This window comes from Pongo abelii, chromosome 21 (genome assembly GCF_028885655.2).
Source record: "Pongo abelii isolate AG06213 chromosome 21, NHGRI_mPonAbe1-v2.0_pri, whole genome shotgun sequence".
In the NCBI taxonomy this organism is placed as follows: domain Eukaryota; kingdom Metazoa; phylum Chordata; class Mammalia; order Primates; family Hominidae; genus Pongo; species Pongo abelii.
This window is the reverse complement of record NC_072006.2, coordinates 48631527-48656312: the sequence shown is the minus strand read 5'-3', so window position 1 is coordinate 48656312 and position 24786 is coordinate 48631527. Positions and strand designations below refer to the sequence as shown.

The following is a 24786-nucleotide window of genomic DNA, read 5'->3' as shown; positions in this document are numbered from 1 at the left end:
GGAAAAAAGACATTAGCCTGAAGATGTTTGGCACAAAATAAGCCTTCAATAAATATTTGAATGAAGGAAGGAAGGAAAGGGGAAATGAATGAATGAATGAATGAGCAAACATCTTGACTTCCTCTCTAGTTCTAGCTGCTCCTGGGCAGCCACTTGTCCTTGCCCCTTCTATTCCCCATGGATAGAACCTTGTGAGGAAAACAGAAAAAGAGGAAACTGCCTGGGAGGGGAAATCCACTTTCCATGACCAGTATGGAGGGAGGCCGAGGATGCTGATTGCCGAGCGCCTCCTGCGTGCCAGGCACTGTGCAAGTCTTTCATCAGTCACCCCAGTGGCCTTCACACCGCGAAGCAGAAGACCTGGATTTGAATCCCATTTCTGTGACTAACTTGCTCTGTGACTTCAGGTAAACTGCTGTCTCTCTCTACGCCCCAATCTCTTTCTCCAATTGTATCCAGGCCCAAGAAGCACACCAACTGGGAATCTAGTTTCTGGGGCAATGTCAACAAAATTGGGGAGCCCTTTGGAGGACAATGGCCCCGACTTTCCCAGGGATGCCCCACCTGCATTGGGCAAGCTGGGCTCCTCATACACCAGGAATGGGGAGCTGGGAACACTTCTGATCCCAGGTTCAACCCCCCGATATGGCAGCTGTTCTGGGGGGTGGGCCGGGAGGTCGGGGTGGTGTGTTAATGATTGTCCTGTGTTATTGGCCACCCATCATTGCTCTCTGAGAATGCTCTGAGCCCCAGCCAGGGAGGTTTGGGTGGGAAATCGAGGTTAACAATTGCTCAGGTTGGGGGTATCTTGTTGCCCTGCTAAGCCCCTGGGAAGGAACAGGAGGGATTAAACATTAATGTAGAGACTCCAGCAGAGGGGACTGGGGCCAGAGCACAAGGAACAGGGGAGAGGGTAGGGGCGGATTGTCCAAGATCCTTGCCCTGTCGACTCTGCTAACAGAGGGAGGAACCATGGAAGAGGGCCCTGGGTCCAGCCCCTGTATGAGGCTGGGGACCAGCCAAGCCAGTGTTTCACAGTGTCCCAATGTGCAGTATTAATAGGTGTTCCAGGAGACTCTTGGGGCCAAAGGAGTTTGAGAAGCCTTGGCCTCTGCGAAGTCAAACAACTGCCTGGACGAGACTTCTCAGAAGCTTTCACAGACTCACATGCATTGTCAGTGTCTTATGCAAAGGTGCGAAACAGGTAAGCGAATGCACCAGAGTCTGTCTCCGAAGCTGAGGAGGTGGCCCAGCCCAGCTCCTCTTCCCCAGACGGGGAACATCTCTTTGGAGGCCCAGGGGTGCTCTGGGCAGGAGCTTCATAGGTGGCATCTCAGAAATTCATCTGTCCTCAGACACACGCCACCTTCCTTCAACCCTTTCTTCCCGCTAGGGACATTTTAGTATTCCAAAAAAAATGTATGGTGGGAAATATGATGCTGAGTTCAATTGTTTTGGTGGGAAATACGATGCTGAGTTCAATTGTTTTGGTGGGAAACAAGGAAGAGACTAATGTTTAGGGAGACCAGCTCTGGTCTGGCCACTATGCAGCTTGCCCCATCACCTGATTTTTGCACTTTTCAGACACCAATGTCCTCAATCCTCCCAACCACACTCTAAAGTGGATATTATCATTTCCACTCTACAGATAAGAGAACACTGAGGCTCAGAGAGAGGAACTCATTTGCCCAGGATTAGGCAGACAACCAGTCATAGAGCCATAGCTTAAGCCAAAATCTCCTGATCCCTGTCCTAGGGTCCCGGTCAACATCCCCCTGGGAGAGCCGCAGGTACAATGGTTAGGAGCTTGGACTTTGGAGCTTCTCTGCCAGGTTCTAATCCCAGCTATGCTGGATAACAGCTATGTGACCTCGAGCAGGTTACTTAACCTCTCTGTGCCCCAATTTCCTCACCTATGAGACGGCAGTAATAATAGTACATTAGTACCTACCTCATAGAGTTGTTGGAGGAGCTGAGTTAATATTTGTAAGGTGATTTAAAGTTTCAGACACGTGTGTGCACTACATATTTTCTTAAATAAAATAAAATCAAGCCAGTCCACGGCTATATCCCAGGTGGGCCAGTAGGCCCCTGGCTGCCCTGCCCACTGCCCACTACTGCCCACCATCCACACCCATCCTCACCTGGTCGTCCAGGGGTAGCTCGCAGAAAGCCGGGATGTACTTGGCCCACTCAACGAGAACCAGCAGCTGCTCCTTCATGGACTCACACACGTCTGCGATGCTGGCGATCTTCTTCGCCCGAATGTCGCCGTTGATCCCGGAGACGGGGGAGGTGATCTTTGAGAGATACCGGGAAGAAAATGCTGGAGATGTCCGGGACCTCCTGCACTCTCTGTCCCTTGCACAGAGCCCCCTCCCTGGAATCAGTTGTGGGGGGGGAGGCTGGATAGTGGGTGCCCTCCAGCTCTGAAGGAAGCTCAGGGGAAAAATGGAGGGAGGGAGGAGGCAGGGTTGAGGGAGAAGGGCTCCCTCTGGGCCTTCACCTGTTACCTGCCCCCTGCCTCCTCCTCTATCAGCTTTAGAGCCCCAAGGAGTCTGTCAGCCTTAGAGGAGAAGCAGGGAAAAAAGTCATCATCCTTTTCTGACAGTGAGGGAACCATGGCTCAGAGAGGTGCTGTGACTTGCCCAAGGTCACTCAGCAAGGGATGGGCTGGGCCCCACTTTGCCACCTCTGTCCACAGAGCCACTGCTCTGTTCTCTTGGGGCTGAGCTGATTGCAGGCCGTCAGTGAAGGCGAAGACTCTGCTTGGCCTGTGGGATGCAGGCAGTAGGATGAATTAGAAAGTGCCCCAGGGCGCCAGGTTCGATTTCTGCCCTTGCTGCTAACTGGGCCATGTGACACTGGACTCAGTGTCCCTTCTGTAGATATCTGAGGCCCCTCCTGTCAGCTGCTCCAGGGCCTGGCTGGGGAGAGTGGAGGTGAAGGAGGTGAGCTCCTCTGTAGTGTGGGGGATCCCTGGGTGGGTGGCAGGATCACCCCGGTACCTGTCGGGACAGGACCTCCGCCTGCAGGAGCGCATTGATGGAGGGCAGGCTGCTGTCCTCATAGCTTGACCTTCGAGTGCTGATCCGGTCCCGCTCATTTTGGACGGCTGTGAGGAGGCACAGAGAGGTGAGGAGGGAGAGCAGGGATGGAGTGAGGGGGTGGGGGTGTCCGTGACTGATGAGGAGTGGGAGCAGGAGGTGGGGGGTGTCCAGAGAACAGGCCCTCATCAGCATGTGGAATGAGGGGAGATGGCCTCTAACTCAGCTGGTGGAAAAACTTTCCACATATCAGAACTGCCCCCAACACAATGGAGAGGCTATAAGAGTGATCCACCCATCACCAGGGGCGTGCAAGACAGTGAAGACTCGGCTATGGGCTTAAAATGGGTCTTGAGCATTGAGGAGGGGATCTGACTAGATTAAAGATGTTCAAGCTCTGGTCTACAAAAGGGTCCCTTTCTTTCCAAATGAAAGTGAGTAAAGCAAGCAAAACAAATTACTCTGGTTGACATGGAGATGGCCTGGGGATTCCTGAACAAGGGGATCTGGGGTCTCCAACTGACTTGATGGTTTTGTCCACCAGCAGGAGCTGCAAGTACTCCAGACTAACCTCAGCGTAAGCAAGGCCAGGCGCTGTCTCCCACCCTCCCACTGCTGCTCTGTTCCAGGCACTGAGGGATCTGGAGCCTCCACCCACCGGGACCCCAGGCTCCACTGCCCGCTCCCATCTAGGTCAGTCCTGGCCTGAGATAGAAGATGATCCTTCCACCGTCCTGACAGTGGATGGGATAGCCCTTGGAGTCCAAGAGGCCTCACTGTGGAATGAGGCTTGGCTGGTTTGGAAAGGAGGGAGGATGAAGCTGCACCAGACCCGGCTTCCTGTCTGGAACCTGCCACTCTGTGTGCCGGTGGCAATCGCAGCCTCTCTCTGGGGCTCAGTTTCCGTACCCATGGGCATTTCCCTGCCAGCCGGCTCCCTGCACTCTTTCTCGTCTCAGGGACTGGCATCAAGCCTGGGCACCTTTCTTGGCTTCCCCTCACACCCCAGTGCTGTCGTGATCCTGACAAATAGACCCGCTGCTCCCTCCCTGCTCCCAGGCCCGCTGTCTTTCCTGGATTAGATCAGCCTCCTCCTGGGCTCTGCTTCTGCCTTACGCCTGCAGTCTGTGTTCCTCTCAGAGACAGAGGGATCCGTTCAAGTCATGTCCCCTGCTGCTCAAAACCAGTGCCTTCCAACCTCACAAGTCCCCAAGGCCCTTCCTCTCCTCTCGGATCACACCTTTTACCGGCTTCCCGCTACCCACTCTGTCCACAAAAACCCGCCTCCCCACCTGGACGCATCTGCACACTTGCAGGCTGCTATGGTCACTGCCTGGGGTTCCCTTTCCCGCACAGCGCAGCAGCGTCTTCATTTCACTCCTGCCTCTGCACAAATGTCGCCTTTCAGACACCCTCTCCAGCCACCCTGTCTAACACAGCATGACCCCCACCCTGGCCCTGCCCCACATGCTTTATTTTTCTTCAAGGCACTTATTGTAGAATTATTAGTTACTTCCTTTACTATCTGTCTCTCTCTGAGAAGGAAAGCTTCAGAAGGCCAAAACTCCATCCCTCTAGTTCACGGCTGTAGTCCCAGCCACCAGAACAGAGCCTGGTTCACAGTAGGTACTCAATAAATATTTGTGCAGTGAGAGAAAGAAGGCATTGGAGGAGACAAGCTCTAATTCTTTTTCTTTTTTTTCGAGATGGGGTCTCATTTTGTTGCCCAGGCTGGACTACAGTGGTGCAATCATAGCTCACTGCAGCCTCAACCTCCTGGGCTCAAGCGATCCTCCTGCCTCAGCCTCCCGAATAGCTGGGATTATAGGCATGTGCCACCACGCCTGGCTAATTTTTTTTTTTTTTTTGAGAGACAGGGTCTCATTAGGTTGCCCAGGCTGGTCTCAAAAACCTGGCTTTAAGTGATCCACTCAGCCTCACAAAATGCTGGGATTACAGGTGCGAGGCACCACACCTGGTCATAAACTCTAATTCTTATAAGAACCCTATTTCTCCAGGGAACATTGACACCCCAGCTATTCTACTTTCTCTTGAGGTTGACACATTGTTAAAATCAGAGAATAAAAGTCAAATCCTTTGCACTGAGCCGGGGAGTCAGTGGATAGAACAGAAGTCCAGAGGCAAGCAACCTCCTCTCAGACCCACCACGTGGACGGGGCCAGCTCAGAGCATGGCTTCCCTGCCCGGGCCATCCGCCCCACCCGCCCACACCCCTCCCACGGCAGCCTCCTGCCAGCACCCGCACCCACCCACCAGGGCGCCGAGTGGTCGGCGGGCGGAATGAAAGGGCTGCTGTCAGCAGCTGCGGATAGGGCTCCTCAAGGTTAGGCGGGCGTTATCAGTGCCCGGCGCGAGCTCAGTCACGGAATGATGTTTTCCAAATGTTTGCTCAGTATTAGCAGGGTCGGGGACCTAATGTAACTTCTATTGAATATTAACCGACCTGGGCAGAGGCGGAGAGGTGATGAGCCTGTCTTCCCAGAGAACTCCTGGGTAGGGGGCTGTGGGGAGCAGGGCAGGGGCTTCCGAGGAAGGTCCCATCAGATGGCCCCTGGCCCATCACCTACGCTCACCTCCTGCAACTCTGGGTCCGCTTTCTGGCCTGGGTTTTTGATGCCAGGAGCCGGATATTTGTCCTGGGCCTGACAGCTTAGGCCCAGGCAGGTGTCTGTCTCCCTGGCTTTGGGTTACAGGAAAGAATTCGTGGCCTGCTGTTGGCCCATTGACCCCCAGGGTTCTCCCTGGATTCCTTGTCCTTCCAGGGAGCCGCTTCCAGCCACTGTGGACTATCCTGTGGCAGAGACTTATAGGCCCACGAGACCTGAAGCCCCTCTCTGTGGTCGAGAGAAAGTTTCAGCCATGTAGATCAAGAAATGTGCCTCCCAAACTGATCACTGCAAGTTTCACTCCAGGGATCTTGGTGTCTGCTCAGCTCTGGGGAGCCTGAGTTCTAGACCCGACTCCACCCCTGACCCATCACATCACCTCTCTAGCCTCAGTGTCCTCTTCTGTAAAGTGGGGAGCAGGTAGATTTGATGACCTCTTATAGACTCAGCTGGTCTTGAAATCCTACCTTTCCAGCTCACACTTTCTGGTTCTCAGGGACTATTCTAGGGTTTCAGTCCTCAATTTCTCCTAAGATCATCAAGAAAAAGAAATAAAAACTTGTCCCAACTCTCCTGGCCACTGAGACTTCCATCGAGACTTTCTTTTGGCTTTGGGAGCTTCCCAGCAGGCTGAGGAGGGGTGGTGGGGCCTAGAAGACAGGCACAGCTAGGAATACCCTCATTTCCTATGGCTTGACCACAGTGGCAACTGAACACTTTGTCACTCTGGCCCGTTCTCAAAACAACCAAGTGACTGCATGTGTCATGATCTTCCAGGTAACCCAGGCATGTAAACAAACACTAGCATCGACTAACCCACGCTCACTTGCCATCAGCCAGCTCTCCTATCCTCCAGGCAGCATGTCCGTTTCCCTGGGCCAGGAAGCAAGCAGCTATTTTCAAGGCTGAGCTAAGGCTGAATGGTCTGGGGCTCTCATCCCCCTTCCAGGAACCTAGTAAGGGGTTTGCTGGCTTTGCAGCAGCTCAAGAGAGGGCCAGGGGCTGGGCGCGGTGGCTCATGCCTGTAATCCCAGCACTTTGGGAGGCCGAGGCGGATCACCTGAGGTCAGGGCTTCGAGACCAGCCTGGCCAATATGGTGAAACCCCGTCTCTACTAAAAATACAAAATTAGCCAGGTGTGGTGGCACACGCCTGTAATCCCAGCTACTTGGGAGGCTGAGGCAGAAGAATCACTTGAACCCAGGAGGTGGAGGTTGCAGTGAGCCGAGATTGTGCCATTGCACTCCAGCCTGGGCAACAAGAGCGAAATTCCATCTAAAAAAAAAAAAAAAAGAGCGGACCAGGGAACAAACACACCCATCCTAGTGGCAGTGTGACTTGTGCAGTTAGGTCAGGGAGTGAGGAGCGAGACTCATAGGGCTGAATGGTTCATTATCCAATGTCCTCATTTTATAGATGGGAAAACTAGAGCCCAGAAGGGACAGAAATGTCCCTCAATTACACAAGTGAAAATGATTCTGGATGTCTAATAAAAGACATTTATAACAACTGACCACACGAAGGACCAGGCCACACGCAGTGAAGGGGGTAGCCATCCACTCAGGAGGGCTGCCAACCCCTCTCCCATCTGCCTGTCACAGACCTGAACTTTCACTGTGAGAGAGCCGTTCTCTCAAACACACTGCCCTCTGGATGACACCTATGAGCAATTGTAGTGCCTAAAATCTTAGGCTTTTGGGATAATGGAATCACTGACTAATACAATCACAGAAATGTTGGAACCTTAGACTATAGTTCTCAATCTTTTTCTTGCCTCCAACTGTTCACACATGCATCAGGTTCCCATTCATAATCTTTCTCAGTCCACAAAATGGAAGTTGAAGTGGATGAGACAGGCTCAACCCCATTGAAAACTGGGTTTGGGAGAGGAGGGAGTATTTGCAGCTTAAAAAGCCCCTCTTGCCCTTGGAGAACCACTGATGTCTAGATGTTAGAACTGCAGCGTTCAGAGCAGGCCTTGGGGACCACCCACTCCTGCATCGGGATCAGCAAGCCCAGATTTTCCAAGACAGCTCATGAGCTCAGACTAAGGTCCCGTAAGGATGAGACATAGAAGATATTTTCAAGGGAGGGGGCAGAGAAAACAGGGGGCCAGGAGCAGATACAGGGGAAAGAGCGTCTACCAAAGCCTCCCCTCCCCTCCTTCTCAGTGGGCCCTGGAGCAAGCTGGGTCCTGGAGCAAGCTGGGTCCTACGTTCCTGCTTCTGGGGTGTGCTGGGGTGATGGAGGTGAGGGGTGTTTGTACCGAACTAGCAGGACTAGACCAAGGTTTGGCTGGTACGGCACAACTGTGGGCTAGAAGGGAAGGTCTGGGACTAGTCGCAGAGCTGGGAAATGTTGAGTTTAGAGGAGCAGGAAATGAAGAGATTCGAAAATGAACTCAAGTTACTTTTTTATTTTTTGAGAGAGAGTCTCGCTGTCTTGCCCAGTCTGGAGCGCAGTGGCATGATCTCGGCTCACTGCAACCGCCTCCTCCTGGGTTCAAGCAATTCTCCTGCCTTAGCCTCCCGAGTAGCTGGGACTACAGGCATGCACCACCACACCCAGCTAATTTTTTTGTATTTTTAGTAGAGACGGGGTTTTACCATGTTGGTCAGGATGGTCTCGAACTCTTGACCTCAAATGATTTGCCCGCCTCGGCCTCCCAAAGTGCTGGGATTACAGGCATGATTCACTGTGCCTGGCCTCAAGTTACTTTAAAGCAGTTAAAAGATTTTTGCTTCCCTTGCTTGGGCTGAAAACAATTTTAAATGTCCCTGGTATCTGGAGAGCATAAAATAATAGACAGTGCTGAAGTGTGGTCCAAATAGCAGAAGCTCTGGGACTTCAGATCTTCCAAGGATCAGTTGTGGGGCCCTAGGCAAGTTGCTTAACCATTGTGGGCCTCAGCTCCTTCATCCATAAAAAGGGAGGAATTGTAATAGGTTCAATGGGCTGGGCTCATTTCATTTTCACGACATTTTCCCATATAGGGTTGTCATGAAAATGAAATGAACCCAACCCATTGAAGTGTGGAAAAAGCACAGCCCAGTGACTGATACCTGCTGGTAGCAGGAAGCCTGGCAAGACCTTAATAAATGTTGTGCTCTGGTCTTCTCCTCCTTTGTCCAGGATGGGCCTGGGGTCTTGTTCCCACTTGCTAGAATGTGAAGACTTTGGAGATCACCTGATACCCACGAATGAATACTAAGGGAACTGGGGCGTTTGTCCCTGGGACCGGAAGCTCAGGCATCGGGCTCCCCTGGCTGTCCCCTTTGTAAAGCTGGGGTAGTGAGTACTCAGATGTTTGTAATATCATTCTCTATGCTTGTCCTAATGTTCGAAATATTATATTAAGCACACACACACATACACACACAACGTGGCTGCTTTGTGGTGGCGCAGACAGGCAGGCAGGGGTGGTGGTTGCTGGGAGCCTGAGGAGCCAAGAGTGGGAGCTTATCTCTCTGAATCTTTCTCAAGACCAAGCCCAGCCGCTCCCTATGGTCAGATTTCCAGGCCCTCCCTCTTCTCAGCCATTAGCCAGTCACTCTGGGGCCTGCCACTGAGTCATAAAGTGTGGCTACAGTTGTAAATGACTGTCGGGGAGCTGTGGGTGCAGGTGGGGCAGTGGTGGTGGGGTGGGGAGGGCCGAGGCTCACCTTCCTTCTTCATGCCAGCCCGGAAGCATTTCTTGAGCCTGCAGTAGCGGCACTGGTTCCTCTTGTCTTTGTCCACCACGCACTGCCGGCTAAATCTGGGGAGGGCTTTGGATGGTTGGATGGAGAAGACACAACTTCCTCCTCTTAGGACAGAACTAGGGCCCTGGCTATCCAGTTGACCCCCCAACCTCAGTGCTCTCATCTCTTCATCCCAGGAGTTCTCTCTTGAACCCACCAGGAGCTGGAGAGGTGCTATGAACTCTCTAAGAGCCCAGTCCTGTCCTGCTAAACATGGGGAAGCTGAGGCTCAGAGAGGCAACATGTGGTCCTGGGTCGCTCTGCTGGTTGGTGTTAGAGCTGAGTTGGGAACCTCGACCTCTCGAGTACCAGAGCCCTGCTATTTCCACATTCTATAAAAGCTCAGAACCCACAGCAGGCTCCTGGTTATGGCTCAGAGTTAATACTTGGTTCACATAAGCCTCTCTCTGGAGGGGGATAGGAAGTAGAGGCAGTGCCACACCGTGGTGATGGGTGGGGCCCTGAGTGTTAACCCTGGCTCTGCCAGTGATTCAAGCTGGTTGACCTTGGGCAAATGCCTAGCCCTCCAAGCCACAGCTTCCTCCTCTATAAAATGGGAATAACAACAGTAACCATCTCACAGGGGTGTTGACAGGTGAAATGAAGTCATGAACTGATGGGGTACAGTCTTTGTACATGACAAGTGCTCACAATTGACAGCTGCTATGATTTTATTATTGTCGTTACCCAGAAAAGGAGATGCTTTCGAAAGAGGGCTCTCCAAGGCCTTGGGAAGACTTTGGGGTTGGTGGAAGCCCTTGGGGTAGGTGGAATGGCCTGGGGTCAATCTCCTATTTGTCCCAAAAAAAGCACCAGACTGGAAGACGGGCTCATCTACTGAGGCTTCAGGAGAGGGCTCATGGAATGGGAAAAAGAGCAATGGGCTCAGGGGGATGGTTAAATACACACAAAGACTTAGTATGGTGCCTAGAATATGATAAGCGCTCAAAAAACGGCAGCCAGTAGCTTGATGATCAGTAAATGTGGTTCCTAGAATAGATGCTCTTCTTGGATTCACAAAGTCTTTTACAAAACTGGAAGAGCCTTGAAGGCCCTGAAGGGCAGCTGTCTCTGGGACCCACCCACTCAGGGAGAAGACAGACCTTGGGGCCATGTGCCCAAGTGTGCCCATTTCCCAGCTGAAGAAATTGAGGCTCCTTACCTGCAGGAGTACATGTGGTTCTTCCGCACGCTCCTCCGGAAGAAGCCCTTGCAGCCGTCACAGCTCGAGGCGCCGTAGTGTTTGCCTGTGGCCCGGTCCCCGCAGATGGCACACAGGGCGCTGACACCCAGGCTGTTGGGCGCGTTGAGGTTGGTGCCTTCTGACGGGGACGTGTCTGCGCCAGGAGAGAAGGGAGTGAGGCTTCAGGAAGAACAGAAAGTCAGACATCTAAGGGAGCCTTGCGGGGATCTCTCCAGGGCTTCGGCCTCAGCCAGATCTGGGGGCTGTTCCCACTCCATCACTCAGTGACCTCACCACTCAGTGAACTCCTGACTTTTTGGAGCTTCAGTTTCACATCTGTAAACTGGGGCTGGTTGTGACTTCACAGAGTTGTTTCTGAGGGTCTGCGTCTCCCTGTGGTGGAGGCCACGAGCCCCAGCTTTCTCTAGGAAGGCATGAAAACCTGGCCACCTTCTGGGGTGGGAGCCTGCCTCCTAACTGGGGAGGGGGCTGTGGAACGGAGAAACATTCCCCTGCATTCTCCCCAGAACCAGGTCCTGTCCCTCAGTTCTTACCAAGGGACCAGGGCTGGGTGGATCTCAGCTTGCATGCCCAGGGGCCCCGCAAATTCTCTGAGGAACGAGAAAGACTTGGGCCAAGAACAGTCACATTCATGTGGCCTCCTAGGAGGGTCTGGACACATCGCCCGTCCCTCCCATCCCACAGGCAAAAGCTACTGCATCTACACAAATGTGAGGCGGGCCGTAGAGGTAGGTGGAAGGAGGATCTCGGGCTGGGTGCCAGGAGTCCTGGGCATTAGTGCTGATGCTGCCACTAACTCGCCTGTAAACTTGGGCAACTTCCTTTTCCTTGCTTCAATTTCTTCTGGGCCTCAGTTTCTCTAACCATAAAAAGGAGCAGTTTGACTGGTCTGATTGTTTCCAAATTAAAAAAAATAGCAGCAGCTGAACCCCCTTTTTTTGTCAGCAAATCTTTCAGCAAAGATAGACCCCTTTGAAGATGACAAATGCAATGGGTCAGCCCCTGGAAAACGCAAGCGTGTGTGCCACACAGTCCACACACACACACACACACGCCACACACAAGCACACACACACGCACCACACAGTCCACACACACGCACACAGACATGCTCCACACAGTCCACACACGCACACACACATGCATCACACAGTCCACACACGCACACACACACCACAATCCACACACACCACACAGTCCACACACAAGACACACACACGCACCACACAGTCCACACACACGCACACACCACACACAAGCACACACGCATCACACACACCACACAGTCCACACGCACCACACAGTCCACACACAAGCACACACACACACCATACAGACACACACACACACGTGTGCACACACCACACAGTCCACACAGTCCACACACAAGCACCACACAGTCCACACACACGCACACACACCACACAAGCACACACACGCACCACACACACAACAGTCCACACACACCACACAGTCCACACACATGCACACACACACCACACAGTCACGCACACACACCATAGTCCACACACCACACAGTCCACACACAAGCACACACACACACCACACAGTCCTCACACGCACACACATACATCGCACAGACACACACACGTGCACACACACACTACAGTCCACACACACGCGCACACACACCACACAGTTCACACATGCACACACATCAAACATAAGCACACACGCACCACACAGCCCACACACGTGCACAAAGACACACTCCACACAGTCACACACACACACACCCCCCACACAGTCCACACACATACACATGCACCACACAGTCCACACACACACGTGCACACACACACACACCATCCACGCACACACAGCAGTCCACACAGGCACACACAGACACACCACAGTCTCACACACACACACACACTCTTACATACACACACACAGTCCACACATGAACACACACACACACAGTCCACACATACACGCAGTTCACACACATGCACACATACACACACATCAACAAACACACACATACATACACACAGTACACACATAAGCACACACGCTCCACACACATGCACACACGTGTGCACACACATACACACACTTCACACATAAGCACACACACTCCACACACAAGCACACACACTCCACACACATGCACACACGTGTGCACACGCATACACACAGTCCACACATGCACATACATACGCACACACATGCACGCACACACATTGCACACACTTGCACACAGTCCACACACACGCACACACCACACACAAGCACACACACACCACACACCACAGTCCACACACACGCACACACCACACACAAGCGCACACACCACACACAAGCACACACGCACCACCCACACCACACAGTCCACACGCACCACACAGTCCACACACAAGCACACACACACCACACAGACACACACACATGTGCACACACACCACACAGTCCACACACAAGCACCACACAGTCCACACACACGCACACACACCACACACAAGCACACACACGCACCACACACACAACAGTCCACACACACCACACAGTCCACACACATGCACACACACACCACACAGTCACGCACACACACCACAGTCCACACACCACACAGTCCACACACAAGCACGCACACACACCACACAGTCCTCACATGCACACACATACATCATACAGACACACACACATGCACACACACACTACAGTCCACACACACGCACACACACACCACACAGTTCACACATGCACACACATCAAACATAAGCACGCATGCACCACACAGCCCACACACGTGCACACAGACACACTCCACACAGTCACACACACGCACACACACACCACACAGTCCACACACACACGTGCACACACACACACCACACCGTCCACGCACACACAGCAGTCCACACAGGCACAGACACACCACAGTCACACACACACACACACACTTACATACACACACACAGTCCACACATACACATAATTCACACACATGCACACATACACACGCATCAACAAACACACACATACACACACAGTACACACACGAACATACACACAGTTCACACATAAGCGCACACACACTCCACACACATGCACACACGTGTGCACACACATACACACAGTCCACACATGCACATACATACGCACACACATGCACACACAGTCCACACACATTGCACACACTTGCACACAGTCCACACACATGCACACAAACACATCAGTACACACATATACAAATGTGTGCACACATACAGTCCACTCATATACATACACATACACACAGTCCATACACACATGCTCACAAGCACAAATACACACACACACACACACACACACACGTGTACTCATAGAAATCCTGAATCCGACCTTGGATTCCTCAGGAGCATCCAGTTAAGACCCGGAGAGGGCCATGCACTGTAGGTAACAGCACAGCCTCTGAAGTCCTTCTGCCCAGGGTTCAATCCCAGCTTGCCCACTTTTTAGCCGTGTGACATTGGCTGTGTTTGTTTACTTCTCTATGCTTTTGTTTCCTCACTTGTAAAATGGGGAACATGATATTCCCCTAGGTTTGTTATGGGGATTTGGTGAATTCTCATATGTGGTATGTGAAGTGCTTGGCACATAATAAGCACTATATCAGTGTTCATGAAATAAAAACTTTTCCGCATAGGAAAACTTTCGGAGCAGAGGACTTCCAGGCTCCTTGCACAAGCAGACACTGCCGCATCTCATTTCTGCCATCGCAGACTCCCAGGTGTCCCCAGGAGTGCGGCCCCCTCCACTTGGTGAATTATTCCTGGAGATGGGAATAATTGTTAAGCCACGTGGGTGCCCTTTCTCTTTCGGCCTCTCCTCCCCCGACCCCTGGGGAGAGCTGACCCCACAGCTCCTGGCCATTCAGCAGGAGGCTGGGGAAGTAGCTCCCACCTCTGGGGAAGGATGGGCTGGTGGCTGTCAGCTCTATCATCTCCCCTCTGAGGTCAGCCGAGCACCTCCATTCCACAGGTGAGGACACTGAGGCTTAGAGAGGACAAGTGGCTTCCTGGTGTCATCGCACTGCTTGCTGTGAAGCAGAGCCATGGGTTTATGGTCCAGGCTTGCTGGGCTACTCCGGCCAGTGCCGCACGTGTTGAGGTGTCTGCTGGGGCCTCTAATGAACAAGGAGCCCCCAGGGCTGCTGCTCCATTGGGGTGGGGAGTGGACGGGGGAGAAATATCCTTGGAGCCTTTGATCCACCAGCCCAGGATATACTCAAAACATTTCAGAGCACAACTTCACATAACCTCAATTCAGACCACTTCAAACTCCAGTGAGGAAAGTGGGGACCCTGCTTACAGATGCTCAGAGCCCTTGAGACGACCCATGTTGGGGCCAGGCCCTTTACCAGGGCTAAGCACCCGGGCACCTTATCTTGTTTATCCTCTGGCCAGCCCTGGAAGGCAGACACTATTATTTATTCCCATTTTATAGATAAGGAAACTGAGGCTCAGAGAGGAAATTGCCTTGCCATGTTCACACAGGTTGGAAGGATCTATGCTGGATTTGAGCCCAGATCTTTCTGGTTCCAGAGCTGGAGCTGGTCTTGTCTTTGGGACTCCCTGTTCAGGGGCTTGGCCTCTGCCTCAGGAGCACACAGTTCTTGGGCCTGGAAAAAGTGATGGGGGTGGGGAGCAGCCCAGGGCAGGGCAGTGGTCGTCGTGGGGCCACACAACACTCCACCTAGTGCAGCAGCAACTTGTTTGCTATCTCTGGTGTGTTTTTGCCTTGCGCTCCTCGCATGGTCCTCAGACAGGCCTAAAAGCCGGCCAGCCGGCAGGCCTGGGGGAATGAAGTCTGTTTTGTAGAAGATATAGAAGCCAGGAGAGGGGAGGTGACATGCCCAAGGTCACACAGTGACTGGACGGCAGGGGCAGGCGAGCACCTGCTGAGCTGACAACAGGCAGTGCCCAGCAGCTGCCTCCTTGCTCTAGCTGAGCTGACCACAAGATTCCAGACCTCAGCTGGAGCTGCAGCCTGGTACTGGCTGAGTGGCTCCAAGACACAGAAGGAAGCAGGGTGGCAGGCTGACCTCAGCCAGCTGCCTGCCCCCTCTCCTCTGAGGCTGGCCTGGGACCGATGGGGCTCTTCCTTCCAGGAGGGGTTTCCGGGCCTCCTCTTTTCCCCTACCTCCCTGTGGAGAACTGTCCACCCTTCCAGATACGCTCCAGTGATGTCGGAGGGGATGCCTAAATCTGGAGAGACGCACCGGCAACAAAATCTGCTCAGAGACAAACGGACATGTTGCTGATGTGAATCTCACTTGGAGAGTGGCAACAACAGAGTCCTGTACTTGGGTCTGTGCAAACGTGCACACCAGAGACCGCTGACCCCTGCCCGCAGCACAGGGGACTGCGTATCTACACAGCAGGTACAAATATGGGCACATGACAAAACACCCATCCAGGATAAAGATGCAGGAAGAACAGGGCACTCCAACAGGTCCGCATGCACAAACACATGTGCTCTATGACCTGCACACACAGCACACATGTACAAACATCCACAGACACACATACACACATAGTCACTTACATACATAAGCAAGATCAACACGGGCACCTCCTAAGACACAAACACAGACCCACTCAATGAATACAAAGGAAAATAGACCCAGAACTCACACACAGAGACAAATGAACACACATAGGCAAATGGGTTCCTGAAGGCATCACCCCACCCATACAACCTACATGGAAACTCACGATCACACACGAACGCACACACAACACACACAGTGCTGAGTTGGCTTCGTAGTTAGCAAAACTTCCCTGAGAGCTCCATTTTCCCTAAGTGCCAATTTCCCTAGGAAAGTCCCAAAGACACCGAGAAATGCAGTTATGTCTCCAACCACCATCTCCAGGGATACAACATCCCTTGCTGTCTCTCTGAACCTAGGCCCAAGGGGTTCACGAAGGGGCCATGCTGTGCTGAATCTCTGGAGCTGGGCACCAAGGGAGAGCTCACCATCACATCACTATGCCAAGCGCCAAGCACAGCCACTGTGAGGCAGTGAGGACTGGAAGGGCCTGGGAGGAATAGCCGGGATCGACTTTTGCTGGAAATTGGCTCTTGCAGGCCTCCCTTCACCCGGAATGCCTGTGATCACTGTACCTGGGCACATGGGCTTCACTTGGCAACACCTGTGCTGGCCTGTAGGACCAACCTACCATTTTCTATCATTCTCCTCTCACCCCAAAGTTGAGTGTCAAAGATCTGCCCCTGGACCCAGGCACACCTGCCCCCACTGGCACACCTGGGCACACCTGCCCCCACCTACCATTGCCCATCGTCAACACCTGCACATTCTCAAATTCCAGGGTGGTGTAGGCTGGGTCCAGTGCAGCACTGTAGTCGGCCATGTCCATGTCGACGAGGGTTTTGGAGAGTCGCATTCTCCCTGCCTCCACGCCGCGGCCACCTGCCCTGCCCTGGGCGCCCACCCCGAAGGCCCCCGCCCTCCGCCCTCCCACTGCCTCCTCCCAGTGCCCTCTCTGCCTTCCTTTCAAACCGTCCTCTGGGAAGATCTGCTGGGAGTCTTGGCCTAGCCTCTGCGAAGGGGTGGAGGCTCTGCCGGGGAGGGGTGGGGGTTAATGGTTAATCGGTCCCCCGCCAGTGGATAGGCTGGGCGGGGCTGCAGGGATTTGGCTGTTTGTTGGTTTCTGGCTGACACCCGGGGTGCTAATTACAACTGCTGGGGCCCTAACTCACGGATGTTCAGTTATCAATTGTACAAGGCAGGCATCATGACTCACGGGCACTCATCTGACCCTTGACTCACCCACCCCTCCAAGCCATTGTCACCCCAAGTCAGGCATTCTAACTGATACTATCAGGCACTGACAGCCTACCTCCAAGATCCCCTAATTCAATAACTTCCCAAATCATTGACTTCTACCCTCAATGCTTTTGCAGAGATAAGGCTGCCCCATGGCCCATGATTTAGAAACCTAAATCCCAGGCCCCAGATGCCAATCTTCTGGATCCTTGTTCTGGGAGCTCCCTTCCAGTTCCCCCGCAGTTTCCTGGTTCCCCTGGGAGCAGAATGGACTGGAAGTTTGGGAGGGCCAGATTCACCTCCAATTCCCCGCTCCTGCTCCCTGTGATCCCACCCTGCCCTTCACCATCTCCCACAGCTCCCAGTGTTTCTGGCCCAGGCCGGCTCCATCTCGGATTTTCCCATCACATTCTCCTGTTTCCGTCACCCCCACCCCCTCCCAGAGCAGGCAGAGACCTGGATTTACATTCAGGCGCCTACCGTCTACTAACTGGGACCTTGGGTAAATGATTCTCCTCTCTGAGCCTCAGTTTCCTTCTCCGTAAAATGTACAATCAACCTCAAAGGGTGGTTTGAGAAGGAAATGAGATGGCATAAATCAAGCACCAAGTGGGGCCTGGTAGACGTCCATCCTCTTCCTCCTCCCTCTCCCTGCTTTGTATCCCCCTTTCCATCCCCCTGTTTCTCTCCACCCGTCCCTACCTTCAGAGTGGGCTTTGTGGGGGTATCGCCAGTGTAGTCACAGGCAGCCCAACCCTTAGAAAGTTCTGGTGCCTGGTTCAGTGCTCTGCTGTGGTTGTCTTAAAATTCATCATGACTTTTGAACAAGGGATTGTGCATTTTTGTTTTGGACGGGGCCCTGAAAATTATACAGCTGGTCCTGGCTGTCTGAAGCTCATGGTGCACTCTGTTCTTCTCACTCCCTCCAGCCCTCATTGCCTTCCGTGCAGACATTTTCAAGGGCTGCCAATCAATCTGGGGAAGTAAAGTCTTGATGTAGAAGGCAGAGAGTGAGGGCAGAGGAAGGAAAGCCTGAGACTTGGGAGGCCTGGGAGCCTGTCCTCCGCTGCTGGCTGGAAGGGCAGGTTGGAGGGACTCGGTGACACCTGTGAGCAAGAGTGGGTGAATTAGTGGGAGCACCAATTAATGAGTGAGTGTGTGGGGGAATTGATGAGTGGGTGAATTAGGAGTGAGTGAATTAGAGACAGGGTGAATTAATGACTGAGTTGAGTGAATGCATGAATTGAGTGAGTGAATGAACGAATGAGAGGGTAAATTACTGAGTAAGTGAGCAAATGGGTGGGTGAATTAATGAGTGAATGGGTGAGTGAATTAATGAGTGAGTGAATGAGCAAATGGGTGAGAGAATTAATGAGTGGGTGAATTAATGAGTGAGTGAATGAGTGAATGTGTGGGTGAATTAATGAGTGAGCAAATCGAGAGTCAGAGCATGTGTGTTTGAGTGGTATGAGGAGGCATCTCCATGTTCTTCCCACTGCTAGAAGCCCCTTTCTCTGCCCTGCTTAGCTTTATTCTGCCCACTTGATCTGACCTCTGAAGCTGAGATGACTGGGGAGTGCTATTGCCTGCAGGGAAAGGGGAGAGGGAGCAACTGTTGTGGAGGACAAGAGAGGCTAGATTTGGTGTCAGGAGACCTGGGTTTAGGAACTAGCTCAGTCACTATTCTGATAACTTTATTTACATCATCTCTTCTCAGGGCTTCAATTTCTCCCTCTGTAAAGTGGAAAGATGATCCTGGCTCAGTTTTCTGTTGGCCAGGACAAGACTCTGAGGGAGGGAGCAAGAGGCAGCCCCCTGCAACCCACACTTTGAGATTTGATAAGGGGCTGAAAGAGACCAAATACCGGTGGGTTCCTCCCATGCTTACCCCAGGAGTATCTGATCTGGCTCCACCGGCCTTGGGGGCAGTGCAGAGGTGGACAGAAACAGAAGATCTGACTAAGGGGTAAACACAGAAGAGACGTGGAGGGCAGCTCCGGGAGGAGCCTCCAAGGGCTGAGCCCAGGCCTCTGCCACCTGCCTGGCACCTATGGCAGGCCACAGGCACAGCTACTCCCCACACAACCCAGCAATACATGGCCTCTTCCACTCTGAGGCACAGTTCCACATTGCTTAAAGGGGAATGTGATCAATGTCATGTCAGAATTTCATTGGCAACAAAAATAAAAATGCATTTTTCTATAGATAACATCTTAGATTCAATTAAATAAGGTCTACGATCAACCAAGATCAACCACACCATGCCACAGCCATAACCCGTTCTATCCAAGAGCTACTAGGTGGACAGCCTGCAAATGAAGAGCTATTAGATACACAAACCACGACATACCTGACTTACCAAATGCACAATCTGCATGACTGCCTGGAAGGCACGTTCTAGATTCACACCCCACCACATTATAACCTACCCCATAAGTAAATCTATCCACTCATCACTGTAAATTGCATAATCTATTACATACATGATTCATTCCACCCTTAGCCAACGCCAAACAGTATCTTCTAGATACAGATTCCTCATATAAATGACGCACCACCTATAAGATCTGCTGGCTCTGTGACCTCAGGCAAGCTATTATTTCTTTTGTTCTTGTTGTTCATTGTTACTACATAGTTTATTTAAACAAAGCTATGATAATACAGCTGCCCAGAATCTTTGTGGATTACAGATGCAAAGTAACCGGAGACATGTCCTTGCACCTATAGTTCAGTAATAGACAGACAAGTCAGTTACATTTACCAAGTACAGAGAACTGAATACACATGACATTGTACATCCATCTTTTTGCTTTGTATTTCCATTTTAAACATATGCATGTTACAACTTTACATTTTAAATATGACTCCATGTATTTTGTGACAATGGCTAAGAACGCAATGATCCCATGCCCCTGAAATAAGCACACAGAATGTTTTCATTGGGGTATCAAACAAACCCCTAACACATAACAGACAAAAAATCTTAAAAATCAGATTTAATACAATGTTCTTCATGTTAGATAAGGAGAAGAATGGGAGGTGGAAAAAGAAGACATTGGGGTGCTTTAAATGTACAGTGTCTTGAGATCTTGAAAGTTTCAGGCCGGGCACAGTGGCTCACACCTGTAATCCTAGCATCGTGGGAGGCCGAGGCAGGCGGATCACCTAAGGTCAGGCGTTCAAGACCAGCCTGGCCAACATGGAGAAACCCTGTCTCTACTAAAAATACAAAAAACAAAAATTAGCCAGGCATGGTGACATGTCCCTGCAGTCCAGGCTACTCGGGAGGCTGAGGCAGGAGAATCGCTTGAACCTGGGCGGTGGAAGCTGCAGTGAGCCGAGATTGTGCCACTACACCTGGGTGACAGAGCAAGACTCTGTCTAAAAAAAAAGAATGTTTTATTCAAGGGATGAAGAGACTTTGGTTCATGGGTACAAAAATAAGTGAGATAGAAGGAATAAGATCTAGTTCTTATAGCACAGTAGAGCGATTATAGTTAACAATCATTTATTGTATATTTCAAAATAGCCAGAAGAGAAGATCTGAAATGTACCCAACACAAAGAAATGATAAATGTTTGAGGTGATGGATATCCTAAATACTCTGCATTGTATGCATGTATCAAAATACATGTGCTCCATACATATGTACAATTATTATGTATCAGTTATAAAAAGTTTCATTCCTTTCCTCCAAGGGAATGTTTTTTAACTAATGGAAAAAAGAAAGCAACTTCATAACGCCCTTCAATGAGGAAGAACACTATCCTGACAATGCTTAGGTGCTTTCATATGAGCACATAATAAATACAGGAAGTCACAGGGCAAATGTCACAGTATTGGTTTGGGTTTTATTTCTATGCTTATAAAAAATATTAAGCTTCTTTCTGTGGACTGAGTGGGTGTTAGGCTGTGGGTGTTGGTCTCTGGTGCCTGCATACCAGTGACTATTTATATTCCAAGCCCAGGGCCAGCTGTCTGCACAAGGCAAGTTTTTATTTCAAAGCCTTGGTTACTCCTTCTGTAAAATGGGTCTAACTTGTCATTTGTCGTGAAGATTAAATGAGGGAGTAGATAAAGTTCTTAGCCTCCCTTCCCCCGACCTCTCTTTAGGGGAATAAACCACAGACCTTGTAGTCAGATAGATCTGGGTTAAAATCCAGGCAGTGCCAATGTACCAAACTCTGTGACCTCAACTTCTACTTTTCTCAGCCTTAGTTTCAGCATCAGAAAAATTGGGTTAATACCTTCTTTGTAGGGATGGTTCAAGCATTAAATGACCAGGTGTAGGCACACAGTACAACAGTAGCAATTACTGTCGTTGGTCATTGACTCCATGACACACTGGCCACATAATCAGTCAGAATCAGGACCCCTGCTCAGGACAGCTCCAGGTACCGCACATCCAGCCACGAACAAGCACTGGCCTCAATGCCATCAATTTAGCAGCCGTTCTTTACCTCTGCTCACCTGCTGTCAGGCCCCAGCTCAAGAGGCAGCAGATTCCAGGGGATAGCAGAGGACCTCAGAGCCCACAGAGAGACCCAGTTGAGACGGGAAGGGATTGCCCTGGGCAGCCTGCAGTCAGGGAGGCATGTATAGGGAGCTTGTGCCTCTGCTGTGGACGGTGGTAAAGGAGCTGGCACTACGAACCACATTGTTTCTTTTTTACATTATAATAAGGTCTAATGTTTACAGAGAAATTTTGTGCTAGCCCTGGTGCTAAAAACCTTCTAGTCTTCTCATATTATCTGCCTGTTGAGATAGGGGCTATTGTCATCCCCATTTTAAAGATGACGAAATTGAGGCTCAGAGAGGTGAAGTGACTTGCCCAAAGCCACACAGCTCATAAGGGAGGGGCTGTTGTTTGAACCCGAGTCTGCCTCCAGAACTTGAGGGCTTCACCCCTCTACGCACTGCCTGGATCATGACTCCCGGAATCCCAGAAAGGACTTCGGAATTCTAAGGCACCGGAGCTAGTGGTTTCACTGCCTCAGTCTTGCAGGGGAACTCAAGGACCTGAGAAGTAAAGCACCTTATCCCGGGGCATAGGCAAGTTCAGGGGCATCCTCCACACGCCTTGCCACCCCAGGGCTGCCTGGCATCTTTGCTTCCCCTTGGTGCTCACCACACCATTATCTCCTATCTTTTCTTCCCCACCCACCACTCCGGGAGCGGTGCAGAGAAAACTGGGACTTATCAAGACAAAGAACAAAAGTCGTGGAGGAAAGAAGCCAAGAGCCATCTCTACTCTGGGGTAGGGCCCTTCAGTTTTGCCCCTTTGAAATTTCAAATTCCAGTTTGTGGACAAAGTCCTAACTATCTCACAATATAGGTCCCCAACCACTGACCAAACTCCAGTCCAGGCAGCCACCAGCTGGCCTGGTCTTGCTGCTTCCTTTAGCGGCTTCCAAGGTCCAGGGACAGGGGGTCTGGGCCACCAAGAGGCTCTGCCAGGCCATCCCTGCAGCCACAACCACCCCACAGGACCCCTGCCTCCCATCTGAGAGAACAGCCCTCTTCCTGGAGCTGGGATCTGACGCTTGCTGATACCAACGGCAGATACCAGGTAGGTCCCCTCCCTTTCTCTTCCTTGGGCTCCTAAAATGCCACTCATACCACCCTCTGCACTCGGCGCAGGCCACTGTGGCTTAATCAAATCAGGCCCAAAAAGCTTCAAGACTGGAAAAGATGCCATGGCTAACCCACCCATTTAGTGGACGGAAACACTGAGGCTGTCAGGGGAGTGGCAGCTGGCCACAGACTGAACCATAGACTTGGGGCCCAGACCTGGGGCCCCTCACGGAGGCTCAGAGGGTGAAAGGGACTTGCTCAAGGCCACACAGCAGTGGTGGGTGAGCTTTGTCTCAACAACGTGCACTTTCTACTTCATCACAGACCAGGAGTGGCATTGTGTTTGTTCACCCGATGATGGGTGGCCACTGGCTTGTTCACCCGATGATGGGTGGCCACTGGCTTGTCACAGGAGTATTTCCCAGAGGAAGATGAGGGAGCTTGGGGCTGAAGGCCAGTGGGTTTGGAAGGAAGCAACATTCATGTGGTTAACTGATAACTGGGCCCCATCCCTGGGCCTCCTTCCTCCCTCCCTGTCCTCAGCCTGATTAAGACCAACTTACCCAGCTGCTAATCATTGCTGAGCCTGTTGATTTTGCCTTAAAAAATTAACTGGGCATGAGTTTGCGGTTTTCCTCACCCCTAACCCTGAAAAGGCCTCGGTGGGCAGGAGGCCTCCAGGGTTATGCAAGAGGCCGCTGGCCTCCCAACGCATAGCCCACGGCCACCTCGGCTGCTCTCCAAAGAAGAGGCTTTGCTCAAGAGTCAACAGTCTGCTTGTTCCCCCTGTGCTGGGTCCTGAGCAAATTTGCTCTGTTACCAAAGAGAGATAAAGGCAGCTGGGGGAGAGCTTTCCAAACAGGGATGGGAAGCGGCGGCTTTGAGCTTGGGGTTCTAGAACTTTGCAGTGTCAGAGCCAGGAGAATCTTTACGAGGATGTGGGCTGGGGCTTTCCAAGCTGGGTTCCGAGGTTCCCAGGAGCCGAGGGTATGCAACCACAGGCCCAGCTTCAACCGGCGACTCCCTTTTACATGTAATCTTAATATTTTATTTGAGGGTTGGAAAACCACTGATCCAGCCCCATCTCCTCATTGCACAGATGGGGAGACGGAGATCAGAGGGGGAAGTGACTTGTCCAAGGACAGAAGGTCACCTCGGGTATTCAGGGGCTCCAGCCAGCATGGGAATGAATGGTGGGCTCTCTATGGACCCGAGCAATGTCTTGAAGGACACTGGTGAACAAGGCGGCTCTGCAAACTCCTTGCCATGCCGTTCTCCCCCTCCTCCCCGGGCTGGCTGGAAGCAGACAGGTGCCTGAGAGCCATTGGAAGACCCAAGTCAGGGGAATGCACCTGGCTCCGTGTCCCATGGGCCCTGTGAGGATGTGACCAGCAGCCATGCACTCCACACCAGAGGCTACATTATAATCCATCTCAGTCATGTCCTGTCTCTGGAGGCATCAGCACTTTGGGAGGCTGAGATGGGAGGATTACTTGAGCCCAGAAGTTTGGGACCAGCCTGGGCAACATAGTGAGACCTTGTGCCTATTTTTTAAAAAGATTTTTTAAAATTAAAGACAGATACCCAGTCCCTATCACAAAAAAGGTGCAGAGCCCTGCCCTGACTCTCTCCACCTCTCCGAGCCTCAGTTTCTTCACCTGTAAGTTGGGAATTATAATACTTAACTTCCAGGGTTGTCATAAAAATGAAATGGAGCAAAATATACACATTGATCATCATGGCCACTGGATATGCAGCTGTTTTAGGAGCTTTGCATGTGTTACTTCCTTGATCCTCC

General features: G+C 51.7%; 1 protein-coding gene across 3 annotated transcripts in view; it reads right to left on the bottom strand.

Moving 5' to 3' along the window:
* HNF4A (hepatocyte nuclear factor 4 alpha) overlaps positions 1–17165 on the bottom strand; it is a 34662-nt gene extending 17497 nt beyond the window's left edge. For 2 of the 3 annotated variants that reach the window (XM_024238841.2, XM_024238843.2), the window contains exons 1-5: positions 16917–17165; positions 10577–10751; positions 9337–9431; positions 3009–3115; positions 2145–2300 (exon numbers count right to left, since the gene is read on the bottom strand). In XM_024238841.2, coding sequence (XP_024094609.1) covers positions 2145–2300; positions 3009–3115; positions 9337–9431; positions 10577–10751; positions 16917–17031 — 648 coding nt within the window. In that variant the 5' untranslated portion in view covers positions 17032–17165. Of the gene's footprint in view, positions 1–2144; positions 2301–3008; positions 3116–9336; positions 9432–10576; positions 10752–15766; positions 15858–16902 lie in introns of all 3 variants that reach the window. The other variant, XM_024238840.2, reaches the window with a different exon arrangement.
* Between the last annotated feature and the right edge of the window lie 7621 nt (positions 17166–24786).